Source organism: Chiloscyllium plagiosum, chromosome 4 (assembly GCF_004010195.1).
Source record: "Chiloscyllium plagiosum isolate BGI_BamShark_2017 chromosome 4, ASM401019v2, whole genome shotgun sequence".
Lineage (NCBI taxonomy): Eukaryota > Metazoa > Chordata > Chondrichthyes > Orectolobiformes > Hemiscylliidae > Chiloscyllium > Chiloscyllium plagiosum.
In genome coordinates this window covers 131,075,238-131,096,526 of record NC_057713.1, presented here as the reverse complement: position 1 = coordinate 131,096,526, position 21,289 = coordinate 131,075,238, and the positions used below count along the sequence as shown (strand labels likewise).

The 21,289-nt window shown below is 41.0% G+C and overlaps 1 protein-coding gene across 2 annotated transcripts in view; it reads left to right on the top strand.

Annotated features, from left to right (window-relative positions):
* prex2 (phosphatidylinositol-3,4,5-trisphosphate-dependent Rac exchange factor 2) overlaps positions 1-21,289 on the top strand; it is a 352,480-nt gene that overhangs the window by 327,198 nt on the left and 3,993 nt on the right. For both annotated transcript variants that reach the window (XM_043689238.1, XM_043689237.1), the window contains one exon: positions 4,699-4,766. In XM_043689238.1, coding sequence (XP_043545173.1) covers positions 4,699-4,766 — 68 coding nt within the window. The remainder of the gene's footprint in view (positions 1-4,698; positions 4,767-21,289) is intronic.

Genomic DNA, 21,289 nt, shown 5'->3' with positions numbered 1-21,289 from the left:
CTGGATGGTTTTCTGTAATCTCTGAATTCTGTGTTTGTGGTAAACTATTTGCATAGAGGTAATTAATCATAACAAATAGCCGTAGTAAAACATTTATGGATTTAAACTAAGCCTTAAGTTTGGCATAAGATAGTAGCTTTGAAAAGGCTATAACACCAAAATAGGATGTGAAAATTTTAGCCAGCTGTCCTGATATTAATTGTTTAATGGTTCTGACAGAAGTAGGAAAGAGAAATGATTGCGCTGACAATAAACATTTAACAGATGGATTTAGTTACAGTTCCCAACGTTTTGTTCTGGATATATTCTATTGGATCTTCAAGCAGACAGTTCAGAATTTGTCATGATTTGACATAATGAATATAAATTGTTATCAATGACAAAACAAATCAATTTTGTCATCAGCAAATTGGCATGTACACCAACTATGGTCAAATGAAAACCAAATTCCAATGCAGTTATGGAGGAGACTCATTTAAAATCACAGCTTATAGAATTCTTGCAGTGCAAGAGGCCATTTGGCCCGTCGGGTTCACACTAACCCTCTGAAGGACATCACACGCATTTCCCATGGCTAATCCACCTAGCCTGCACATCCCTGTACACTATGGGCAATTTAACCTGGCCAATCCACCTAACCTGCACATTGTTGGACTGTGGGAGGAAGCTGGAGCATCCAGAGGAAATCCACGCAAAGAATGTGTAAACTCCTCACAGACAGTCGCCCGAGTGTGGAATCGAACCCAGGTTTCTTAGTGCTAACCACTGAGCCACCATACCACCCTTGTTGATAATTGAAACCAGTGAAGATTCTAATCAGGATGTTGAGGTGCCAGTGTTACAATCCACCAGGTTATACTCCAACAGGTTTATTTGAAATCACAAGCTTTCAGAGCACTGCTCATTCTAATCTATTCAAACAGACTGTTACCCCTGATCTGAATAAAATGGTCTACAATTTGTGATACTAGATGGTGTTTGGCTCTGTGGGTTGGATCTTTTACACAGAGAGTTTCAGCTTGTGCTAAGTTGGGACCATTCTCTTAATCAGCTAATTTATCAACAATTTGGATGACTATGATTTCCTCCATGCCTAAAAACGTTACAAATACTGGGAAAGAATGTTCAGTGTACCAATGAACAGAGGATGTTGTAAAAGGGTTAAAAATAGTACTTCAAAGCATGCTGATTTCATAGTGTGTACTCAAAGGCAGCCAAGAAGATCATGAAAAGATCTATTTTATTACAAGTTAGACATGAACATTTAATGATTTTGCATGGAAGAGGAATAGGCCTGTCAGTTTTTCAATTTTATCAAAGATTATTAATGCCATAAAGATCTATTTACGACTATTACAAAGAATACTTTGCTGCAGATAATTAATTATGACTGCAGATACATTGATTACATTTCCTAGAGTGCTTTGTATATAATCTTTAGAAAAATGTTTGATGGCAGGTCACTCTAACACATTACATTTAATTAAGAATCCCTTTTCATTACTTAATATTAACCAAAGGCAAAGAGTGATGCCAAGTATAGGCTCCAGAAATGTACATTGCTGGAGGGCAAGATGAAGCCTTGCTTTTGTAATGAATACATTTTAAAAAATCATTTTGTTACTCAAATTAACTTTCAATGTCCAGGAAATGAAAAATTTGGAGATTTTTTGATGAAAAAGTAATAAGGGCATGAATATTTCAATTTCTGCTCTCCTGATTATATGTCAAATATATTACCATATATAGCATATTTAATTTGCAAACTTGTGAAAAATCAGGTTAAAACAAAAATATTTCATGATTACACCCGTATATTTAAATTAAATGAACTATTGCTGTTGAATTCAATGTTAATCAGTAATTGTCCATTCAGTCTTATGTTTTAAAAGACCTAATCAAAACTATATTGGAGATTGCATTGAAAAGTATTTTCCAATAAGTTTTACTTGTTGGTTATGTGCTAATGTTTAGGCATTGAAAAACTCAACTTCCGACAGACCTTTCAAAGTTGGATGTCATGTTTGCTCCTCATACTGTATTTTGTCACTTTGTATCCTTATTCTTGACTCTTAGGCTGGGATTGTTAAAGTTTCCTTTTACAAAACCATTTTGGTTTACATATTCTTGAACATTCAAAGTTGTGTTGAAGAACAGAAGAAATAACTGCAGGCGTAGATCGTATTGAGCCTGCTGATTGACTGGTTTGTCCTCCACTAAAGTTGAGGGATTAATTCTTACACCGACTGAGGTCACCATGAAGGCTCCATCTTCTACAGCCTGGTTACCCACTACTTAACCACACCACCAGCTGTCTCTCATTAGATAGAGAGAGTAAGTCAAAAGTCCTCTTGTTAAGGTGACTTGCACTTCAAGACCCTGCTCTCCAGTCCAGTACGATCATGGCAGATTGTGAGACTCAATTCTACTCTTCCAAACAGTCCCAATCTCCCCTAATTCCCTGAGACACAAATGTCTATCTAACCAACCTTAAATGCATTCAACAACGGAGCATCCACAATCCTTCACAGTATTTACAAAGATTCCATCTTTATATCATTATAATTACTCTTAGCTCAGTTCTACAGAACTAGACTAAGACTGTGCCCATGTTTGAGATTTCCCAGCAAGCAGAAACAATTTCTTGAAATCTGACCTAGCGAGCCCCTTCAGAATCTTGTATGTCTCAGTCAGATTGCTGCTTGTTCTTTTGAAACTCCAGAACATATTGACACAACTTACCCAGCCTCTTGTCAAACCTCCCCTTGCCAGGGATCAATTTAGTGAAACTTCCCTCAGCTTGAGGAGGAAATACTTCAAGAGAATCACATCAACTGTACCAGGATTTGCACACAGCTTGGGTTTTGAACTCTAATGTATTACAATGAGTTCTGTGTCGTTGGAATTGTCAATTTTTGCATCAAATGCAAAGCCACATTTCCATTCGCTTGTTATAATGACCTTCAGAAATCTGAAAAGTCCTATGCAAACAAGGGTTCTCCCTGCACAAAAATATTATGTTGTGGAAACTAGAAATCTGAAATAAAAGTTAGAAAATATTAATTCAGTATGACTAGCCGCATCTGTGGAGAAACCACAGAAACTGTGGAGTTAATATTTTAGATTCATCTTTCCAAAGAATTGGAAAAATGTTGAGTTATCGGATTTGAAGCAAGTAAGACTTCTGGTCAATTTGAAAATGTGACCCTGAGCTTCCATTCACCTGTAATTTTAATTATCTGTCCATTTTCACTCTGATCTCTCCACCATCAATCTCTGACACCATTTCTAGGAAGCTGAACCCAAGTTTGGAAATACCATCTCATCTTTTCATGGTGAACTTAGACAGCCTCCAAAATTCAACATTAAATACCACAATCTCAGATCAGAATGTCTGTTGCACCATACTCCATTAATTTAATTTTTTTCTGTTCTTTTTGGTTCATAAAGTCATTGAGTCACACTACACGGAAACAAACACTTCCATCCATCCATCCCAACCATGCTCCCAAACTAAACTGGTCCCACCTGCCTGTGTTCGGCCCATATCCCTCCAAACCTTTCCTATTCAAACACCTACCCAAATGTCTTTTAAACATTGTAACTGTACCCACATCTACCATTTTCTCTAGCAGTACATTGCACACACAAGACACTCTGTGTAAAAAAAAAAAGTTGCCCCTCATGTCCTTTTTAAATCTTTCTCCTCTCACCTTAAAAACATGCCCCTTCAGTTTTGAATTCTCTCATGCGAGGGAAAATACTTTTGTCTTTGCCCCTCATTATTTTATATTCTTTCTGTTTTTGTAAAGAAGCCATTGGTGGTGATTCTTGATTTCATTTTACATCTTACCATTCTTTTTTTTTTGTTTATTTACTAGTTTCACTATCATCTCCTTTTGTCTTGCACCATCAGCGTCTCACTCATTCATTTTCTCTGTTTTCATAATATCCCAAATGCTTATCGTAGATGTTCTCTTTTGTTCTTTCCTTTTCCTGTCCCCGTACTCGATTTAAACCGGTTAATCTCCAACCTTTTCCAGTTCTGAACCTGAATTTGGTTTTTATCTTCTGATGCTGCTGGGTTGTGTATTTTGGTTGTTATTAAACACTCTCTGATGCTGCTGGGTTGTGTATTTTGGTTGTTATTAAACACTGTCTGATGCTGCTGGGTTGTGTATTTTGGTTGTTATTAAACACTCTCTGATGCTGCTGGGTTGTGTATTTTGGTTGTTATTAAACACACTCTGTGCCAAGGCCAGCATTCCTCCCTCACAAACTATGTCGGAAACAGACAAACTGCTCGTTTATTTCATTATTGTTTCGGTGATCATATTCTCTGAGAAGTAGCTGTTATGTTTTCCTTAAATGCACGTGGTCGCTGCATTTTAAAGTAATTAATTGTAGGTTAAGGGCTTTGAGATATTCATGACATTTATGATAAAGTGGATTCACATGAATATTTTCTTTCTTTTGACACATTAACACTCGTCAGTGCATCCTCTTCAAAACAAAATTACAATTTCCTTTTCGGATTAAATTAATATCCAAGGAGCGCTATCCTGCAGATCCTACATGTTATGAATGAGTAATGTTAATTTGATGAGGCACTTTTATTATTGCAGTTTCTTCCAAGATCTGCATTAAAACAATTGGATTAGCTTTACTGTCAATGAGAAAGTGTTTGCCTTATTTCAGGGAGCAAGAGTGCAGAACTCAGCTAAGAATCTTGGAGTGAGAGACCGAACACCACAGTCAGCTCCAAGGTAACTGCTTTACATAACTAAGATAATGAAATATTATGTTAGTTTGTTCTGTATTCGTCTCTGACAACAGCAGCCATTAGGCTAGAACAGTATGCTTATTGTCTGATTATGATATGTACCATTTATCAGGCACTTGTTGACATTATGGCTGTGGTATTTTTAGATGAGGCGTTGGGGGCCGGGGAAACAGAAGGCTTGAAGGGGGTGGAGGGCGTGGGTGGTGTCTCGAATGTATGTGGGGAATTCCTGGACTACGGGGGATAGGACAGTATCGAGGTAAGTGTTGACATATATTACAGACCATGCCAGACCCCTCAAAACATTTCAGAAAGGTGGCCCAGACCCTAACTTTGCGAGTTGTTTGAAGCAGGTGTAAGGTGGATATTTTAGGAGTGATGCAGCTGGTGAAACCACTAAGTTTTAAACAAAACAGAATGTATTTACTGAAACACAAACAACAGAACACAGAATACTGAATAACTTAACCTCTCTGAAAACCCAACAGATCATCCCAACTTCATGATGCTGCTCCAAATACTTACAACAATCCCCATAAACACCCCTTGGTACAAAAGGTAAAATCATACACAGGGTCTTACAGGAGAGATGTCAGAGACAGAGAGAGAGGACCAGCATGGACCTGCTTCTTTGGGTCCAGCAGCTTTTTTCCAAACCAGAGAAAAGCCAAACTGGGAGAACTGGCCACTCCCCTTCCATTGTACAAGTGTTTTTATTAACAATAGAAAGCCTTCTGCCTGAGGCAGTATCTGCTAGCTATTATCAAACTGGCCCTAAAACCCTTCAACCTCAGGCTTTTTAGTGTCTGTGTCGTTTATGGCCTCTCTGAAAAGAAAGCCAAGGGCAGTATGACCTTGTTAATAGAGCAGCATTGTCACACATAACTGTGAGTTTGTGGATGGTATTGCAGTGATTAGCACCTCAATATAGAGTGATTGTGATGTTGCACTTATTACTCACACCTTATGACTTTAAATACCACACAAACTTCAGAATTATCACTAAAACCCCAAACAATACACCAATGGCCCTTTGGAAGGAAACATCACATTTATCTATGATTTGGCTCATACATGACATTAATACAATGCCATGTGGTTCATCAAGTGCCCCAAAGTGGCACAACTAGACATTTAGTAGTAAAACATTTTGGAAGTTCATTTGCAGGATGGGACATCACGGTTCGTACTTATTGACCTCATGAGGGTAATACTGAGCTGCTTTCTTGAACCACTGTAGTCTTCATGTGGCGTTACACCGAGCTGTTAGAAAAGGAGTTTATTGACACAGCAACAGTCAAGGTGGTTTCAATCCAAGTCAGGACTGTGTTGCTTGGAGGGGAATGTGCCCTTGACTTGCTTGGGTGGAGAGGTCATTTATTTGGGAGATGAATCACTGCACTGCATCGCAGAGATGGTACTCACTGCTGCCATTGTGCATCAGTGATGGAGTGTTGAGGATGTAAGATGGGGGGATCTGGTGCCAATCAAGCAAGCCACTGCTCCTGGGGTCTTGAATAGCATCAAACACTTCTAGAAGGCAAGTGGTGAGAATTCCAATATATTCCAATTTTTGCCTCAAAAACACTGGATCTGCTTTGGGTAAATTCCAAGGCTCGAAGCTTATCTTGTAGCCACAATATTTATTTATTGGTTCCTGAGCCTCTGGTTCATGGTAATCCCCCCCCCCCACAGGATGTTGACAGGACAAGATCCAGCATTAGTTGTGCCATTGAAGGTCAAGGGGAGATGGTTGGATTTTCTTTTGTTGAAGATGGTCATTGACACTGTGCAGAGTGAGCGTTAACTCCCATTTATCATTCCTAGCCTGAATGTTATGCAGGCCTTGTTGTGTGTGGACATGAACTGCTCCAGTATCCGAAGAGTCAGGAATGTGCTAAACATTGTGCAGTCATCAGAGAATATCCACATTTCTGACCTATGATGGAAAAGGGGTCATTGATGTTGCAGGATGGTTTAACCTATAGCTATGCTGAAGAACTCCTGCAGTGATATCCCAGGGCTGATCTGGTAGATCCCCAATAACCACAACCATCCTCCTCTCTGCATAGTATGACTCCTTCCAGTAAAGGGTTTCTCCTTGATCTCACTGCTTCCTGTTTTGCTAGGGCTCCTTGATGCCATGTCATTCAATTGAAGCCTTAATGTCATCTCTGGAATTCAGCTCTTTCATCTGTGTTTGCACCAAAACTGTAATGAGGTCAGAACATGTCGTGGCCACATCTGAACACAAACTGCATGCCTGTGAGTAGGTTATTCCTGAGAAAATACCACTCGATAACACTGATGCTCCCTTCTGTCACTTTGCTAATGGTCAAGCTAAGGCAGAATTGGCCACGTTGGATTTATCCTGCAGCCAAGTTTCCACATTGCCCGCTGAGATGCCAGTGTCATAGCAGTCCTGGAACAACTTGGCTGGGGGTATGGCTACCCTGGAGCACGTACGGACAGGGTGCATGGTCTTTGCAATATCCAGTGTCCTCTGTCATTTCTCGATATCCCATGGAGTGAATCAAATCCTGGAATTTAATGTGTATCAAAAGATACATGGTCCATGTAATGACTCCTGGGGAAAATTAAACTCTATATCTCAATGTTTATTTTCAAATTTAGTTACAAGTGGTTGGTTTATCACAGGACTGTAATTGTTATGGTGGAGGAGGAGATCTCTCAGCCTATTGTACCTGCAGGAGCGTGATGTGGAGATGCTGATGTTGGACTGGGGTGGAGGAAATCAGAAGTCACATAACACCAGGTTATAGTTCAACAAGCTTTCGGAGCTCTGCTCCTTCATCAGGTGAAGTCACTTTACCTGACAAAGGAGCAGTGCTTTGAAAGCTTGTGATTTGAAATAAACCTGTTGGACTATAACCTGGTGTCGTGTGACTTCTCATGAGCTGTACCACTTAATGCCATTTTCCTGCCTCTTCCTCATTTCCATGCAAATTGATGTTATTCAAAGAATCAACTAATACCCTCTTGAATGCATTGACTGAATTAATCGAAACCATGTTTCTAGGTACTGTATTCTACACAATCATGACTTGCAGTGGGAAATTTTTCTTTTTAACTCATCTTTTTACTTCATTTGCAAATGACCTTGCATCCTCTGTCCATTTTATGAACAGTTTTTGTGTATCTGCTCTATCCCAGACATCTCACGATGTGGTAAATTATATCAGATCTCCTCTTAGCTTTCTCCTTTCCAAGAAGAACACTTCCAACTTCTCCAAACTATCTTCCTCACTGCAGACTCTCATCCCTGGAAGCATTCTTGCAAATCTCTTCTATGTTCACACCCTTCCTGAAGTGTGGCGTCCAAAATGGTCATACTGATCCAGCTGAGGTCCTGCACAAATCCAGCATAAACTCCTAGTTGTTGTACTCTATGCTCTGATTAATAAATCCTCGGATACTATTTGCTTTATTAACTGGTCTCACCATCTCTCCTATGACTTTAATGAATTAGGCACATTTTAACCTGCACCTGTCTGATTTTGCATACTCTTTAGCATAGCATCCTTTCGTTTATACTCTGTTCATGTTTTGTTTCTCCATCAAAATGTATCCCTTCGCACTATTCCATAATGAACTTCCTTTGCCATTTGCTTGCTCATTTATCAGCTTTCCAATGCTCTCTTGAAGTTCTACACCATCCTGTCACAGTTTCCAAAACTTCAAAATGTTGCATTGTCCCTAAGTTTTGAAAATGTCCATATGTATACCAAGGTCTAGATCATTAACACATCAGGAAAAGCAAGCTTCTCAATACGGTCTCCTGGGGAACTCCACAACAAACCTTCCTCCAGCCTGAAAACTATCCAGGAACCATTATTCTTAGTCTCCTATCACTCAGCCAATTTTGCATTCATTGTGCTGCTGACTGTTTTATTCCCCAAGTTCTAACTTCGCTCACAAGTCTGTTGTACATCATTAATCAAAATGCCTTTTGGCAGTCCATGTGCATTGTTTCACAACAGCCTTAACACTCACAGTTATCTCTCTCCAGTAAGATAATTGAACACGCTATTCCCTTAAGAATCCCTTTTTCCAGGTTACAGTATCTTGAGTTTATTTTGCAGAGATGTGCAGATACATTAATTATCGTGGCACCGTGATCCTTTTCAGGTGTTGTGCAGCTACATGTCCATAAAGTGTAGCAGGAACATTGTTAGACTCCAAGCTGAAAAATATTGATTCACCAGCTCTTTCTACATGGTCTTTTAGCCAATTTTATTTCAATCAGGTCATTCTTTAATCCCATGGCTTTAACTTTAATAATGAGTTCATTATGTCATACTTTGAAATACCATATGGACAACATTGGTTACATTAACAGAATCCCTACAGTGTGGAAGCGGTCCATTCACCCATCGAGTACACACTAACATTTCAATGAACATTACTTACCTTATTCCTGTAATACCACATTTCCCATGGCTAGCCCACACATCTCTAGACACTATGTGCAATTTAGCATGGCTAATCCACCTAACCTGCATATCTTTGGACTGTGGGAGGAAACCAGAGCACTTCTTCTGTTCCTTGGATGCTGCCTGACCTGCTGCGCTTTTCCAGCAACACATTTTTCAGCTCTGATCTCCAGCATATGCAGTCCTCACTTTCTCCACCCAGAGGAAACCCACACAGACACAGGGAGAATGTGCAAACTCCACACAGACTGTCGCCCAAGGCTGGAATTGAACCCGGGTCGCTGGCACTGTGAGGCAGTAATGCTAACCACTGAGCCACTGTCCTGTCCAATTGATTCTGTCCATTACTTTGTTGATGAACTTCAGGGTTTTAACTTTCTAATATTGTACAATTTTCCAAAATGGAAAATAGGTTTCCTGTTGTTTTGCCATTCTAACAGAGACACCCATCCATTAAAACAGTCGTTGGCAGAGCTCTTTATAGGTAAACGGAAAGAATCCCAGCACCCAGTGACAGATCTACATCTCCGGTCTCATTAATGAACTGGATGAATGATTAATCATCAGTATTGTCCTGAAGTACTGACGACCTAACCAAGAAATCGATTTCTACCTGTCACAGCGGTTAACATTTCGGTTTATACCAACAATCAGGAATGGAGTTTCCAATGGATACTGCTGTTAACGGTAAAGGCACCATAGCTTTACCAGACCATGGGGGGCTGCTCTGTCATTAGAGAGAGGACTGCAGGTGGTTTAACCTGAGGGTCACCACTCCTCAGGTGAGGGGAGAGGTTGAGGAGAGTCCTTCATGCCTCAAGTCCTTCAGCCTGTGTGGGAATTGAATCCACATTGTCCTCGTTAATCTGCATCAGAAACCAACCATCCAGCCAACTGAGCTAACCAATCCCTGTTTTACTGTAATTACTGGCCTACGTCTCCACAGCAGGTCACTCCAATTATTTAATCAGTGGGCTCAGTTTAGATCTCTTTCACCTTGCATGAGGATAATAGTAATACCCCATTGGTTCTGCTTTATATTGTGGAAGCTTAAACTGCTGTGGCTGTTTGTTTCCAAGGTCAGAAAGAGAAAATCATGTAAACCTCTCTCTTTTCAGGGCAGTAACAAAACACACAAGCATAGAGTCTTACAGCATGGAAACAGACCTTTCAGTCCAACCAGTCAATGCTGAACATAATCCCAAACTAAACTGGTCCCACCTGTCTGCTCCCACCTATATCCCTCCATATCTTTCCTGATGATGGGCTTTTGCTTGAAATACTATTTTCCTGCTCCTGATGAAGGGCTTTTGCCCGAAACCTTGATTTTCTTGCTCCTCGGATGCTTCCTGACCTGCTGTGCTTTTCCAGCACCACTCTAATCTAGACTCTGGTTTCCAGCATCTGCAGTCCTCACTTTTGCCCTCCATATCTTACCTCTTCTTGCATCCACCCAAATGTCTTTTAAACATTGTAATTGTACCCATATCCACCACTTCCTCAGAAAGGTCATTCAGCACGCGAACCACCCTCTATGTAAATATTTGCCTCTTATGTCTTTTTTACATCCCTCTCCTCCAACCACTGAGCCACCATGCCACCCCATCATCCCCTGAAAACTCCCTCACAAGCCACACATCATCCTGACTTGGAAATATATTACCTTTCCTTCACTGTCATTGAAAATCCTGCATGTTCCAATGTGCTGACAACAGCTGGAGGCTGGCAGTTCCAGCTCACCACCTTCTCAAGGGCAACTCGGGTTGGGCAATAAATGCTGGCCCAGCCAGCGATGCCCTGATCCCACAAGTGAATATAGGATAAGTGACATGAGGGCACAAGATGGAAGGAGATTTACATGGAGCATTAGCACTGATACAGGCCTCTCTGTGTTGTAGAAGTCTAATATAAAGCTGCAATGCTGCAATTACTCAGAGCTAGATTTTCCATTTGTGATGAGGAATTGAGTGGTGGGAGATTTTCTGTGTTCTGATCCAACGCAATGTAGGAAACAAATTTCGAATGAAAATTTTCAGTGTCAGACACTTCAATGGTGAGTTCACTAAACATCTCATTATGAAGAGAGACTGAGTGGCTGTCCCTTTGAATACTTCTTAAAAATATAAAGGACCAGTCCATCCTTGGTGGGGAGGGGGAAAAGGTTACAAATCAGGATCTTTGTTTTACAAAATGAATTGTGCACTGATAATTCTCCCAGTACTCCTGAAAGAAGAGATTGTTTTGAAATTAATCAGAAAATATAGGAGTTTAATAAATGCAGGTCACAATTTAGTTTTGACAGTAACTTGTCTTGCAAAATAATCACACTTTAAATGTTCCAAACATGAAACAGTCTCTTTCTTGTAAAATAATGAGAGGAGGTTTTTCTTACATTGCAAACGGGCATCCTAATTGAATAATCTGAATGCAGTACTTAACAGCACCATTCTTTAGGAAGGATTAGAAATGTAACCATCTTATGGCTTTAAGCGATGTATTTTGTCCTGGTTTCTTTTATGAAGGAAGATTGAGAGTTAATGAGCAGTCTGCTCAAAGCAATAAAGAAAACAGCTTGTGAGGCCTTGAGTTATTTTTTTTTAAAGTTGGAACGATAGAAGCAGCCTGAATGGGTGGGGTCAAGTTGCCACAGAACCAGGATTTTTAGGTTTAGCTTTCAGCAGTTGCTGGGGTCTTGAAGCTGGATGTGGAAGTTCTTATTTCTCTCTCTGTTACAGCTAAAAGTTGGGGATCTCTTCCTGCTGCTGGAATATCATGTGAAACAATCTATTTTACTGAATTTGTCTTTACCATGGGTGTGTTTATAGGATGTTATTATATTAGAACAGTTAATTAGTAGTACATGTTATTTTGTTAAACATTTTGATAGAGTTATAGTTAAGCCAATTCTCAATTTTTTAAAAATTTTATCTGTATTTTAACTGTAATGTAAAAATAAAGTGCATTTTGTTTGAAGTCAAGTACTTTGACCAAACCTATTGCAACTAGAATGCAAAGCCTTACACTCACCTTTTAATCTACTTAGGATCCCTACAACACAAGTCCACACCAACTCTCCGAAGAGCATCCCACCCAGACTCACCCCCTTACACCATCCCCATAACCCTGTGTTTCCCGTGGATAATCCACCCTAACCTGCACATCCTTGAACACTATTGGTAATTTAGCATGGCCAATCCACCCTAACCTGCACATCCCTGAACACTGTGGGTAATTTAGCATGGCCAATCCACCCTAACCTGCATATCCCTGAACACTGAGGGTAACTTAGCATGGCCAACTCATCAAATCTGCACATCCCTGAACATCATGGATAATTTAGCATGGCCAATCCATCCTAACCTGCACATCTTTCCAAAGTTAGGTTCGGGGATATCTTCTTAATGTGTTTTGAGGGGGTTTGGTCTGGCGTGTAACAGAAGTCTAATTTGCTTATTTGTATTACATATGTCAATCACTTTCCCTCATTGATACTCAACAGATCATGCTGGCATTTCAATTTCTGGGCAGGAATATTTCACCTCAGCACAGACCTTACATTGAAATGGCTCCTGATTGAATCAGTGATGTTCTGTGTACTCTTCAAGGCCAGATTTTTTCAGCCATGCACATATGATTATTACCAAGTTGCTATCATGTTACTTACAAATTTTCAATACTACCTATTTGACAAACAAAGTCACAAATGAGTAAATCATGCATTGTCTTAATACTGATTGGCTTTCGTTCCTGATTGTTAAACTGGTTGAATCAAGCTGTGCTGTGTCCTGTTTGACCTAGAATTGAGCTGCAAACAACAAGATAGGGTAAATAGACAAGATCTTTTCTCTGGGGTGGGGGAGTCCAGATCTAGAGGGCATATATTTAGGGTGAGAGGGTGATAGAGTTTAGATTAGAGTGGTGCTGGAAAATGATAGGTCAGGGAGGAGGGTGGAGTGGATAGGTGGAAAAGAAGATAGGCAGGTAGGACAAGTCATGGGGACATTGCTGAGCTGGAAGTTTGGAACTAGGCATAGCTGGGGCCCATATGGGTGCCCATGGCTACCCCTTTGGTCTGGAGGAAGCGGGAGGATTCGAAGGAGAAATTGTTAAGGTGAGGACCAGTTCGGCCAAACGAATGAGAGTGTCGGTGGAAGGGTACTGTTGGGAACGTCAGGAGAGGAAGAAACGGAGGGCTTGGAGGCCCTGGTCATAGCGGATGGAGGTGTAGACGGACTGGTAGAGGGTGAGAGGGTGATGGGTTTATGGGCCAGAAGGAGACTGTTTTATGTTAGCAACATTTAAAGTGCGATTATATTTGCAAGTTACTGTCAAACCTAAATTATGACCTGCATTTATTAAATTCCTATATTTTCTGATTAATTTTAAAACAATCTCTTCTCTCACCCCTCTCTCAAACTCTTATTTAAAAGGGAAATAAGGGGCAACTTTTTCACGCAGAGGGTAGTGTGTGTATGGAATGAGCTGCCAGAGGAAGTGCTGGTGGCTGGTACAATTACAACATTTAAAACTGAAAATGTGTTGCTGGAAAAGCGCAGCAGGTCAGGCAGCATCCAAGGAACAGGAGAATCGACATTTCCGGCATAAGCCCTTCTTCAGGAAACCCGAAACGTTGATTCTCCTGCTCCTTTGATGCTGCCTGACCTTTTCCAGCAACACATTTTCAGCTCTGATCTCCAGCATCTGCAGTCCTCACTTTCTCTACAACATTTAAAAGGCATGGATGGGTATGTGAATAGGAAGGGTTTGGAGAGATATGGGCCAAGTGCTGGCAGGTGGGACTAGATTAGGTTAGTATATGTGGTCAGCATGGACGAGTTGGACTGAAGTGTCTGTTTCCGTCCTGTACAATACTGTGACTCTATGACTACTTACTCCAGAAAAAACAACTTTGATAAGTCTTTTAAAAATCACCAGGAGAATCTGGCAGTAATTTCAAGATTAAAATTTAAGGCAGAAAATTACAAGGTGATACATTTTGGAAGAAGAAAATGGCTCAGGACCACATTGGCTTTGGGGTGTTTGCATCACTTTGTTATTTTAATTTGGTAGGGACAGTTGAACACATTATAAGGAACAGAGGTATTTAAGCATGTGGAATTTATATAAAAAGAGTTACAGAGTACAACATCAAAGAGGGAATGTTGAATTTATCCAAATCATCAACTAAGTGCAATTACAATATTAGGGATGGCTTTTCTCCTCAGTGTTTATAATGATAGTTGGAAAATGGGCACCGTAAACTAATCCTTCTACCCATCAAGTGCTCAAATAGCAGAATTTTCTTCATGTTTATCTTGGAAGCTAGAAGCTGATCGCACATGTAGAGGGAACAGCAATAGCAATGTAAACTGCATATAAATGAACACACTCTCCTCTAATCAAATCTCCTGCTCTATTTCTGGCTTTAGTTAAGGAGCAAACTATTCCCAGAGAAACCTGCGCTATAGCTTCCAAAGCTGCTTTTCCACTACTCTCTGTCTCAAAAGATGTCAGCATTTGCAAAGAGATGCCTTTATTTTTGTCGTCTTGAATATAGAGTAGTTTTGCTGCTATTGGATCTTCGTAAAAATGCTGCAATCATTCTCAGATTTTATGAATGCCCTGTTTAGCAGTGTGCCATCTTCATTATAAGATGAGGCAGAAAGATGAAGCAACTGCAGCAGCTCAAATCATTCACCAGGTCTTTCCCAAGCCGCTAACAACCTCAGGCTCAAAGATCAACCCTTCAAAGCTTCTCTCTGCCTTTTTTTAAATTCATTGATAAGATGAAGACATCACTGGCCAGGCCAGCATTTCTTGCCCATCCCTATTGTCCAGAGGGCAGTTAAAAGTCAATCATATTGCACAGGTCTGGAATCACATGTCGGCCAGACCTGGTAAAGTTGGCAGATTTCCTTCCCTGACGGAAATTAATGAGCCAGATGGGGTTTTTTTTTCCAACATCCGACAATGGTTTCATGATCAACATTCGACTCTTAATTCCAGATTTTTTTTAAGGTATATAAATGATGACCATGTGAAACCATTGTTGGAACACCCCGTCTGGCATGTAGTAAAACAAGAAGCCATGCAATTACAACAGCAACTTCCTCCTAATTCTACTCCTTAATTCATCATGTCAGCACTAGTTTCCCCATTCTTCTACCTATTACTTGGTGCTCCCTTTTGCCAGCTCTTGCAAGGAAGATGCTGGGTATACTGCTCTACTTCAAGGCACTGTTACAATAGCAGCCCTGAAACAACAATATGAATTCACTCCTATGAAGACCACCACAGTGTCTGGCACACACAATTTCACATCTCTTCACAAGACGTCAGACATCCTCATGGAAATCTCATTGACTTGAAACATTAAACTGGACTTTTGCGACTGAAGCATAGATCAAGTTGTGAAAAAGCATGCTACCCACTGCAGGCAGTCAATGAGGTGTTGGATAGCCCCCCCAGACATTGGAATACTTCACGTAAATGCCTGGCATCACACCGGCACCGAAACACACGCACCATGCCTCTCTGTGTGATAGGCAGAAGGTCTTTTGTGTTTTGATGGTGGTATCCCAGAGTGGAGAAAACCACTTCATGTTTTACTGCACATGTAGCAGCATATAATGGGTGAAAACGGGACTGCAGATGCTGGAGAACAGAGTTGAGTGTGTGGTGCTGGAAAAGCACAACAGGTCAAGTAGCATCTGAGGAGCAAGAACATCAACGTTTTGGGCAGGGGGTCTTCATCAGGAATGAGCTCATTCCTGATGAAGGGCCCCTGCCCGAAACATCAATGTTCCTGCTCCTCGGATGCTGCCTGACCTGTTGTGCTTTTCCAGCACCACTCTAATCTTGACTCTGATCTCCAGCACCTGCAGTCCTCGCTTTCACCCATTATATGCTGCTACATGTGCAGTAAAACATGAAGTGGTTTTCTCCACTCTGGGATACCACCATCAAAACACAAAAGACCTTCTGCCTATCACACAGAGAGGCATGGTGCGTGCATTTTGGTGCCGGTGTGATGCCAGGCATTTACGTGAAGTATTCCAATGCCGGGGAAGGGGGGCGCTATCCAACACCTCATTGACTGCCTGCAGTGGGTAGCATGCTGACCATGCTCAACCAGCCCACGTTACAAAACCAAGGACAATAGTCTTTAACACGATGTTAGTAAGGATTCATACTGTGATTCCATGATTGAAAAAACACGTGCTAATATTTGGGCAGTACGGTGCCTCACAGCACCAGGGTCCCAGGTTCGATTCCAGCATTGGGTGACTGGCTGTGTGAAGTTTGTACATTCTCCCCGTGTCTGTGTGGGTTTTATCCGGTTTCTCCCACAGTCCAAAGATGTGCGGGTCAGGTGAATTGGCCATGCTAAATTGCCCATAGTGTTAGGTGCATTAGTTGGAGGGAAATGGTTCTGGGTGGGTTACTCTTCGGAGGGTCGATGTGGACTGTTTTGGCCGAAGGACCTGTTTCCACACTGTAGGGAATCTAATCTAATAATCCTGACTGTGCTGTGAATTACACAGGAAACCAATCTTCAATTATCAGTCGAGTCTGCAGTATGATTCATTTGTTGATGCACGAAGCTGCATTTTCTTTGTCCTGTGTGTAGATCAATATGTCCACACGTGACACGTTTCTCACTGAGTCGAGTGTAAGGGAGTGAGCCAATTCCTGCTGCACCCCATGAAAATGTCCCCAATCAGTCCGACTCGATCTGTCTGGTTTGAATTTAATCAATTAATAAAATAACAATTACAGGCCAGTTGGTTTTACTTTAGTGGTGGGAGGCCTATAAAGATAATTGTTTTGTACATAATTAGTAGTTACATGGAAAAAGGCACGTTGATTGGGAAAGATTAGCAGGGACTTGTAAAAGGGAAATCATATTTAATCAACTTGCTGGAGTTTTTTTTGAAGAGGGTAATTGAAAGACTTGATGAGATCAGTTCTCATACAGGAAGGACATGGAGGCTTTGGAGAGGCAGAAGAGATGCTGCCTGGACTAGAGGGTATGAGCTATACTGATAGGCTAGAAAGACTCGGGTTGTTTTGTCTCGAGTGGTAGAGGCTGAGGGGAGACTTGATGGAAGACTATAAAACTGAGGTGCATGGGTAGGGTTGACGGTCAGAATCTTTTTCCCAGAGTTGAAATGTCTAATACTAGAGGGCATGTATTTGAGGTGAGAGGAGGAAAGTTCAAAGGTGATGTGAGGGGCAAGTTTTTTTTTACACTGAGTGGAAAGATTGTGGAACACACTGCCAGGGATGGTGGTGCAGGCAGATACATTAGGGGCGTTTAAGAGATGTTCAGACAAGCACATCAAGATGCATGGAATGGGGGGATATGGACCAAGGGCAGTCAGAAAAGATTAGCTTAATTTGGCGTCATGTTTAGCACAACATTGTTGGGCAGAAGGTTGCGTTCCTGTGCCAAGAGTAATGCTGATAATATGGTGTACATGGATTTTCAGAAGATGTTTGATTCAGTATGCAACAGGTCTGTGAGGAAAGTGAGGTCATGGAATAAAAGGGTCAGGAGCAACGTGGCTACAAATGTGGATGAGTGACAGGAAACATGGGTCAGGCTGGAGGAAGGATTTCAGAGGAGTTACCTAGAGGTTAGTATTGGGACCATTGCTTTTCTTGATATGTATTTATGACCTGGATCTTGGTGTGCCAGGAAAATGCAATGTTTACAGTTGATACAAAATTTGGAAAAATTGTAAGCTGTGAGGGGATCACTTAGAACTTCAAAAGGACATTGATACATTGGTGGGGTGATGAGCTAGGTGGCTCATGCTTTACAGTGGACAAAAACAATGTGTAAGCATGTGGGGAAAAAAAAACAGGAGATTGGCACTAGTGTTAAAACACAGACAGACAGTTGAATGAAATCAGCCTCCCTAATCCCTGTATTCACAACACTGTAAAATTACAATACTCAAATGACCCTCAAAATGCATTCTAATGGTTCCTAACCAGACATCTTGAATAACTCGTGCCAAACTTTGTGAATAATCAATGCCAAACACCAGGTTTATAGCTCAATCAAAAAAACTTGACAATTTATTAACAGCTGAAAATGTGTTGCTGGAAAAGCGCAGCAGGTCAGACAGCATCCAAGGAGCAGGAGAATCGACGTTTCGGGCATGAGCTCTTCTTCAGGAAGGGCTCGTGCCCGAAACGTCACTTTTCCAGCAACACATTTTTAAGCTCCGATCTCCAGCATCTGCAGTCCTCACTTTCTCCTAATTTATTAACAGTACAATAATTTCAGCAGACCTAAGTAAAACGGCAAGTCAACCGAATTAATGTCTAAAGTTTAAATCCAACCCTCTTTAATCCTAGTTGCCACACTCATACAAAAACAGACAGACTGTCAGGCAAATAGATACAGTTAAGGGATAATGAAAAATATAAATAAATGTGCTGTAACTGGCCAGTTTATCAATGCAGTCTCCACAATCCGTAACATTACCGACATCTGGGATTATATTTTGTCTAGTTTCTCATGACACCCATATATAACTTCTGGTAGACCCTAAGAAATATTCATTTAAATTCTTATAGCTACTTAGTAAACTTTCAATAGCCAATAATGGGAGGTTAGGCAGAAAGCTTCCAAACCTTCATGCTATAACATCAATAGCCAAACTCTTCCTCCTCAAACTCCCAGTTCCAAACATTTCAAAAACCTCCATTCCTTCCCTCTGTTTGATCAGCATGTTCTCTCCCAAACTTGCTGGAACTGATTCCCAGGTACTCACTTCATTGATGAACAGATATTTGCCATCTGGTTAAGCAAGTTATCACTCTGGGGTTGAAACATTTATACAGTTCTTTGATCATGCACCAACTTGCAGTTAACTTTCAGGCCTGGCCTCAAATATGAGGAAGAACCTGTTTGTTCCTCTTCTTGAACACAAACCGCCGCTCATAATCTAAAGGTCGCCTTTCAGTTCCCAGCTCCAAATCAAAGATTGATAAAAGGAAGAAAAAAAAAAATCAGTGAGGGTTCTAGCACTAAGCAATGATGATCATTCGAAGAACTGGAGTAGCCAATGGGCCAATTGGCCTCCTCCTGAGATTCTGTCAGCAGTTACCCATTCCTGCTACATCTCTATGCCAACCGATCATCAGTATGGTCTTCTCAAGCAAAATGAAATTGTTGCTTTCTCTCTAAAGTTGTTTGTCTTTCTCTTGCATTGCAATCCTAATGAGTCTGTGATGAAAAGCTTCCAGCTCAATTTCCCTTTTAGCAGTGTTTAAGTGCTGTCCTATCAATTTTAATTAGTTAATCTATAAACTTCAAGTAATACTTATCTGTCTAGTACTGGCTTAAACAACTGCCTATGTTTTGAGTGATAAAATCTTTAAACCTCACAAATCAGTCACCTACATTCTCACTTAATTAAAGCCTTGAACACTCATCAGTTTCCAGAGGTTGTCAAAGATAAAAAGCAGCACACCATCCCCTTACAGTGAAATATTAGCACTCATACCCACCATAAACAGATCTTGTCATACTCTGCAAGTGTAAAACCCATCTCCATTTTTAGAATTTTCAAACCAACCTGTTATATGCCTCTGGAGCAGATGCAGCTTTAACCCAGGCCTCCTGGCTCAGAGATAGAGTTACTATCACTGCACCAGACCAGCCTCACCATGTCTATATTTATAGATATTTTCTACTCAACCTGTTCAGACGTGTTACAATATAGGTGCGACCTGAATCCAGGACTTTTGGGTAAGAGGTGCACACTACCAGTGCACCACAAGAGCCCCTCTTTCCATGTCTACATTTATAGAGGCCTGGTGACTTCCAATCAAATGACAACTTGTAGTGACAGTGATTAATACCTTGTCACTGTCAATCGATTGACAGTTAACTGTCGCTGTCAGAGAGTTTCTGTTTACTCAGCTCCTTAATTAGCTTGAAGTTTTAAAGTCTGAAGTAAAGTCTACTAATCTAAATTATAGCTCAAGAAAACCCTTGCAGAAAGATCTCCAACTATACCACTTGCCCAAGTTTGCCTTTGGACCTCTGTATCCTCAGACCTGCTCAGGGAGTGAGCAAATGGCAGGAACAGAAATGTAGTGTAGGTTTTGAAAGGTCTGTTCAGAGAAACCTGGGTATAATTACAGCCATAGAGTCATAGAGACGTACAGCATGGAAACATAACCTTCAGTCCAACCCGTCCATGCCGACCAGATATCCCAACCCAATCTAGTCCCACCTGCCAGCACCCGGTCCATATCCCTCCAAACCCTTCCTATTCATATACCCCTCCAAATGCCTCTTAAATGTTGCCTTGTACAAGGAAGACTGAAAGTTACCATGAAGGTATTGAAAGTAAGTAATGGAGACAAATAGCACATGGCCTTTATTGCAAGGGGACTGGGTATAACAATTAGGAAATCTTGCTCTAATTTGGTGAGACAACACCTGATGTACTATGTACAGTTTTGACCCTCCTATTAAAGAAAGATATTCTTGCCCGGAGACAGTACAGCTAAGCTTCACTAGATTAGTTCCTCAGATGAGAGGGTTGTCCTAAAATGATAGATTAGGGAAATTTGACCCTTTTCTCTGGAGTTTTGAAGTATGAGAGGTGATTGCATTGAAATATACTTGAATCTGATGAGGATGAGCAGGTTAAATACAGACAGCTTGTTTGACCTTCGCTGGGGTAATCACAAGGACACTGTCTCAGTTAAGGAATGAATCATTTGGGACTGAGGTTAAGATAAATTTGTTCAGGTTTGTGAAGCCCTGAAATTCTCTACCCTATAAGGTGTGGATGTTATATTGTTGAGTATATTTATAGCTGAAAATGTGTTGCTGGAAAAGCGCAGCAGGTCAGGCAGCATCCAGGGAACAGGAGAATCGACGTTTCGGGCATAAGCCCTTCTTCAGGAATGAGGAAAGTTTGTCCAGCAGGCTAAGATAAAAGGTAGGGAGGAGGGACTTGGGGGAGGGGCGTCGGAAATGGATAGGTGGAAAGAGGTCAAGGTGAGAGTGATAGGTCAG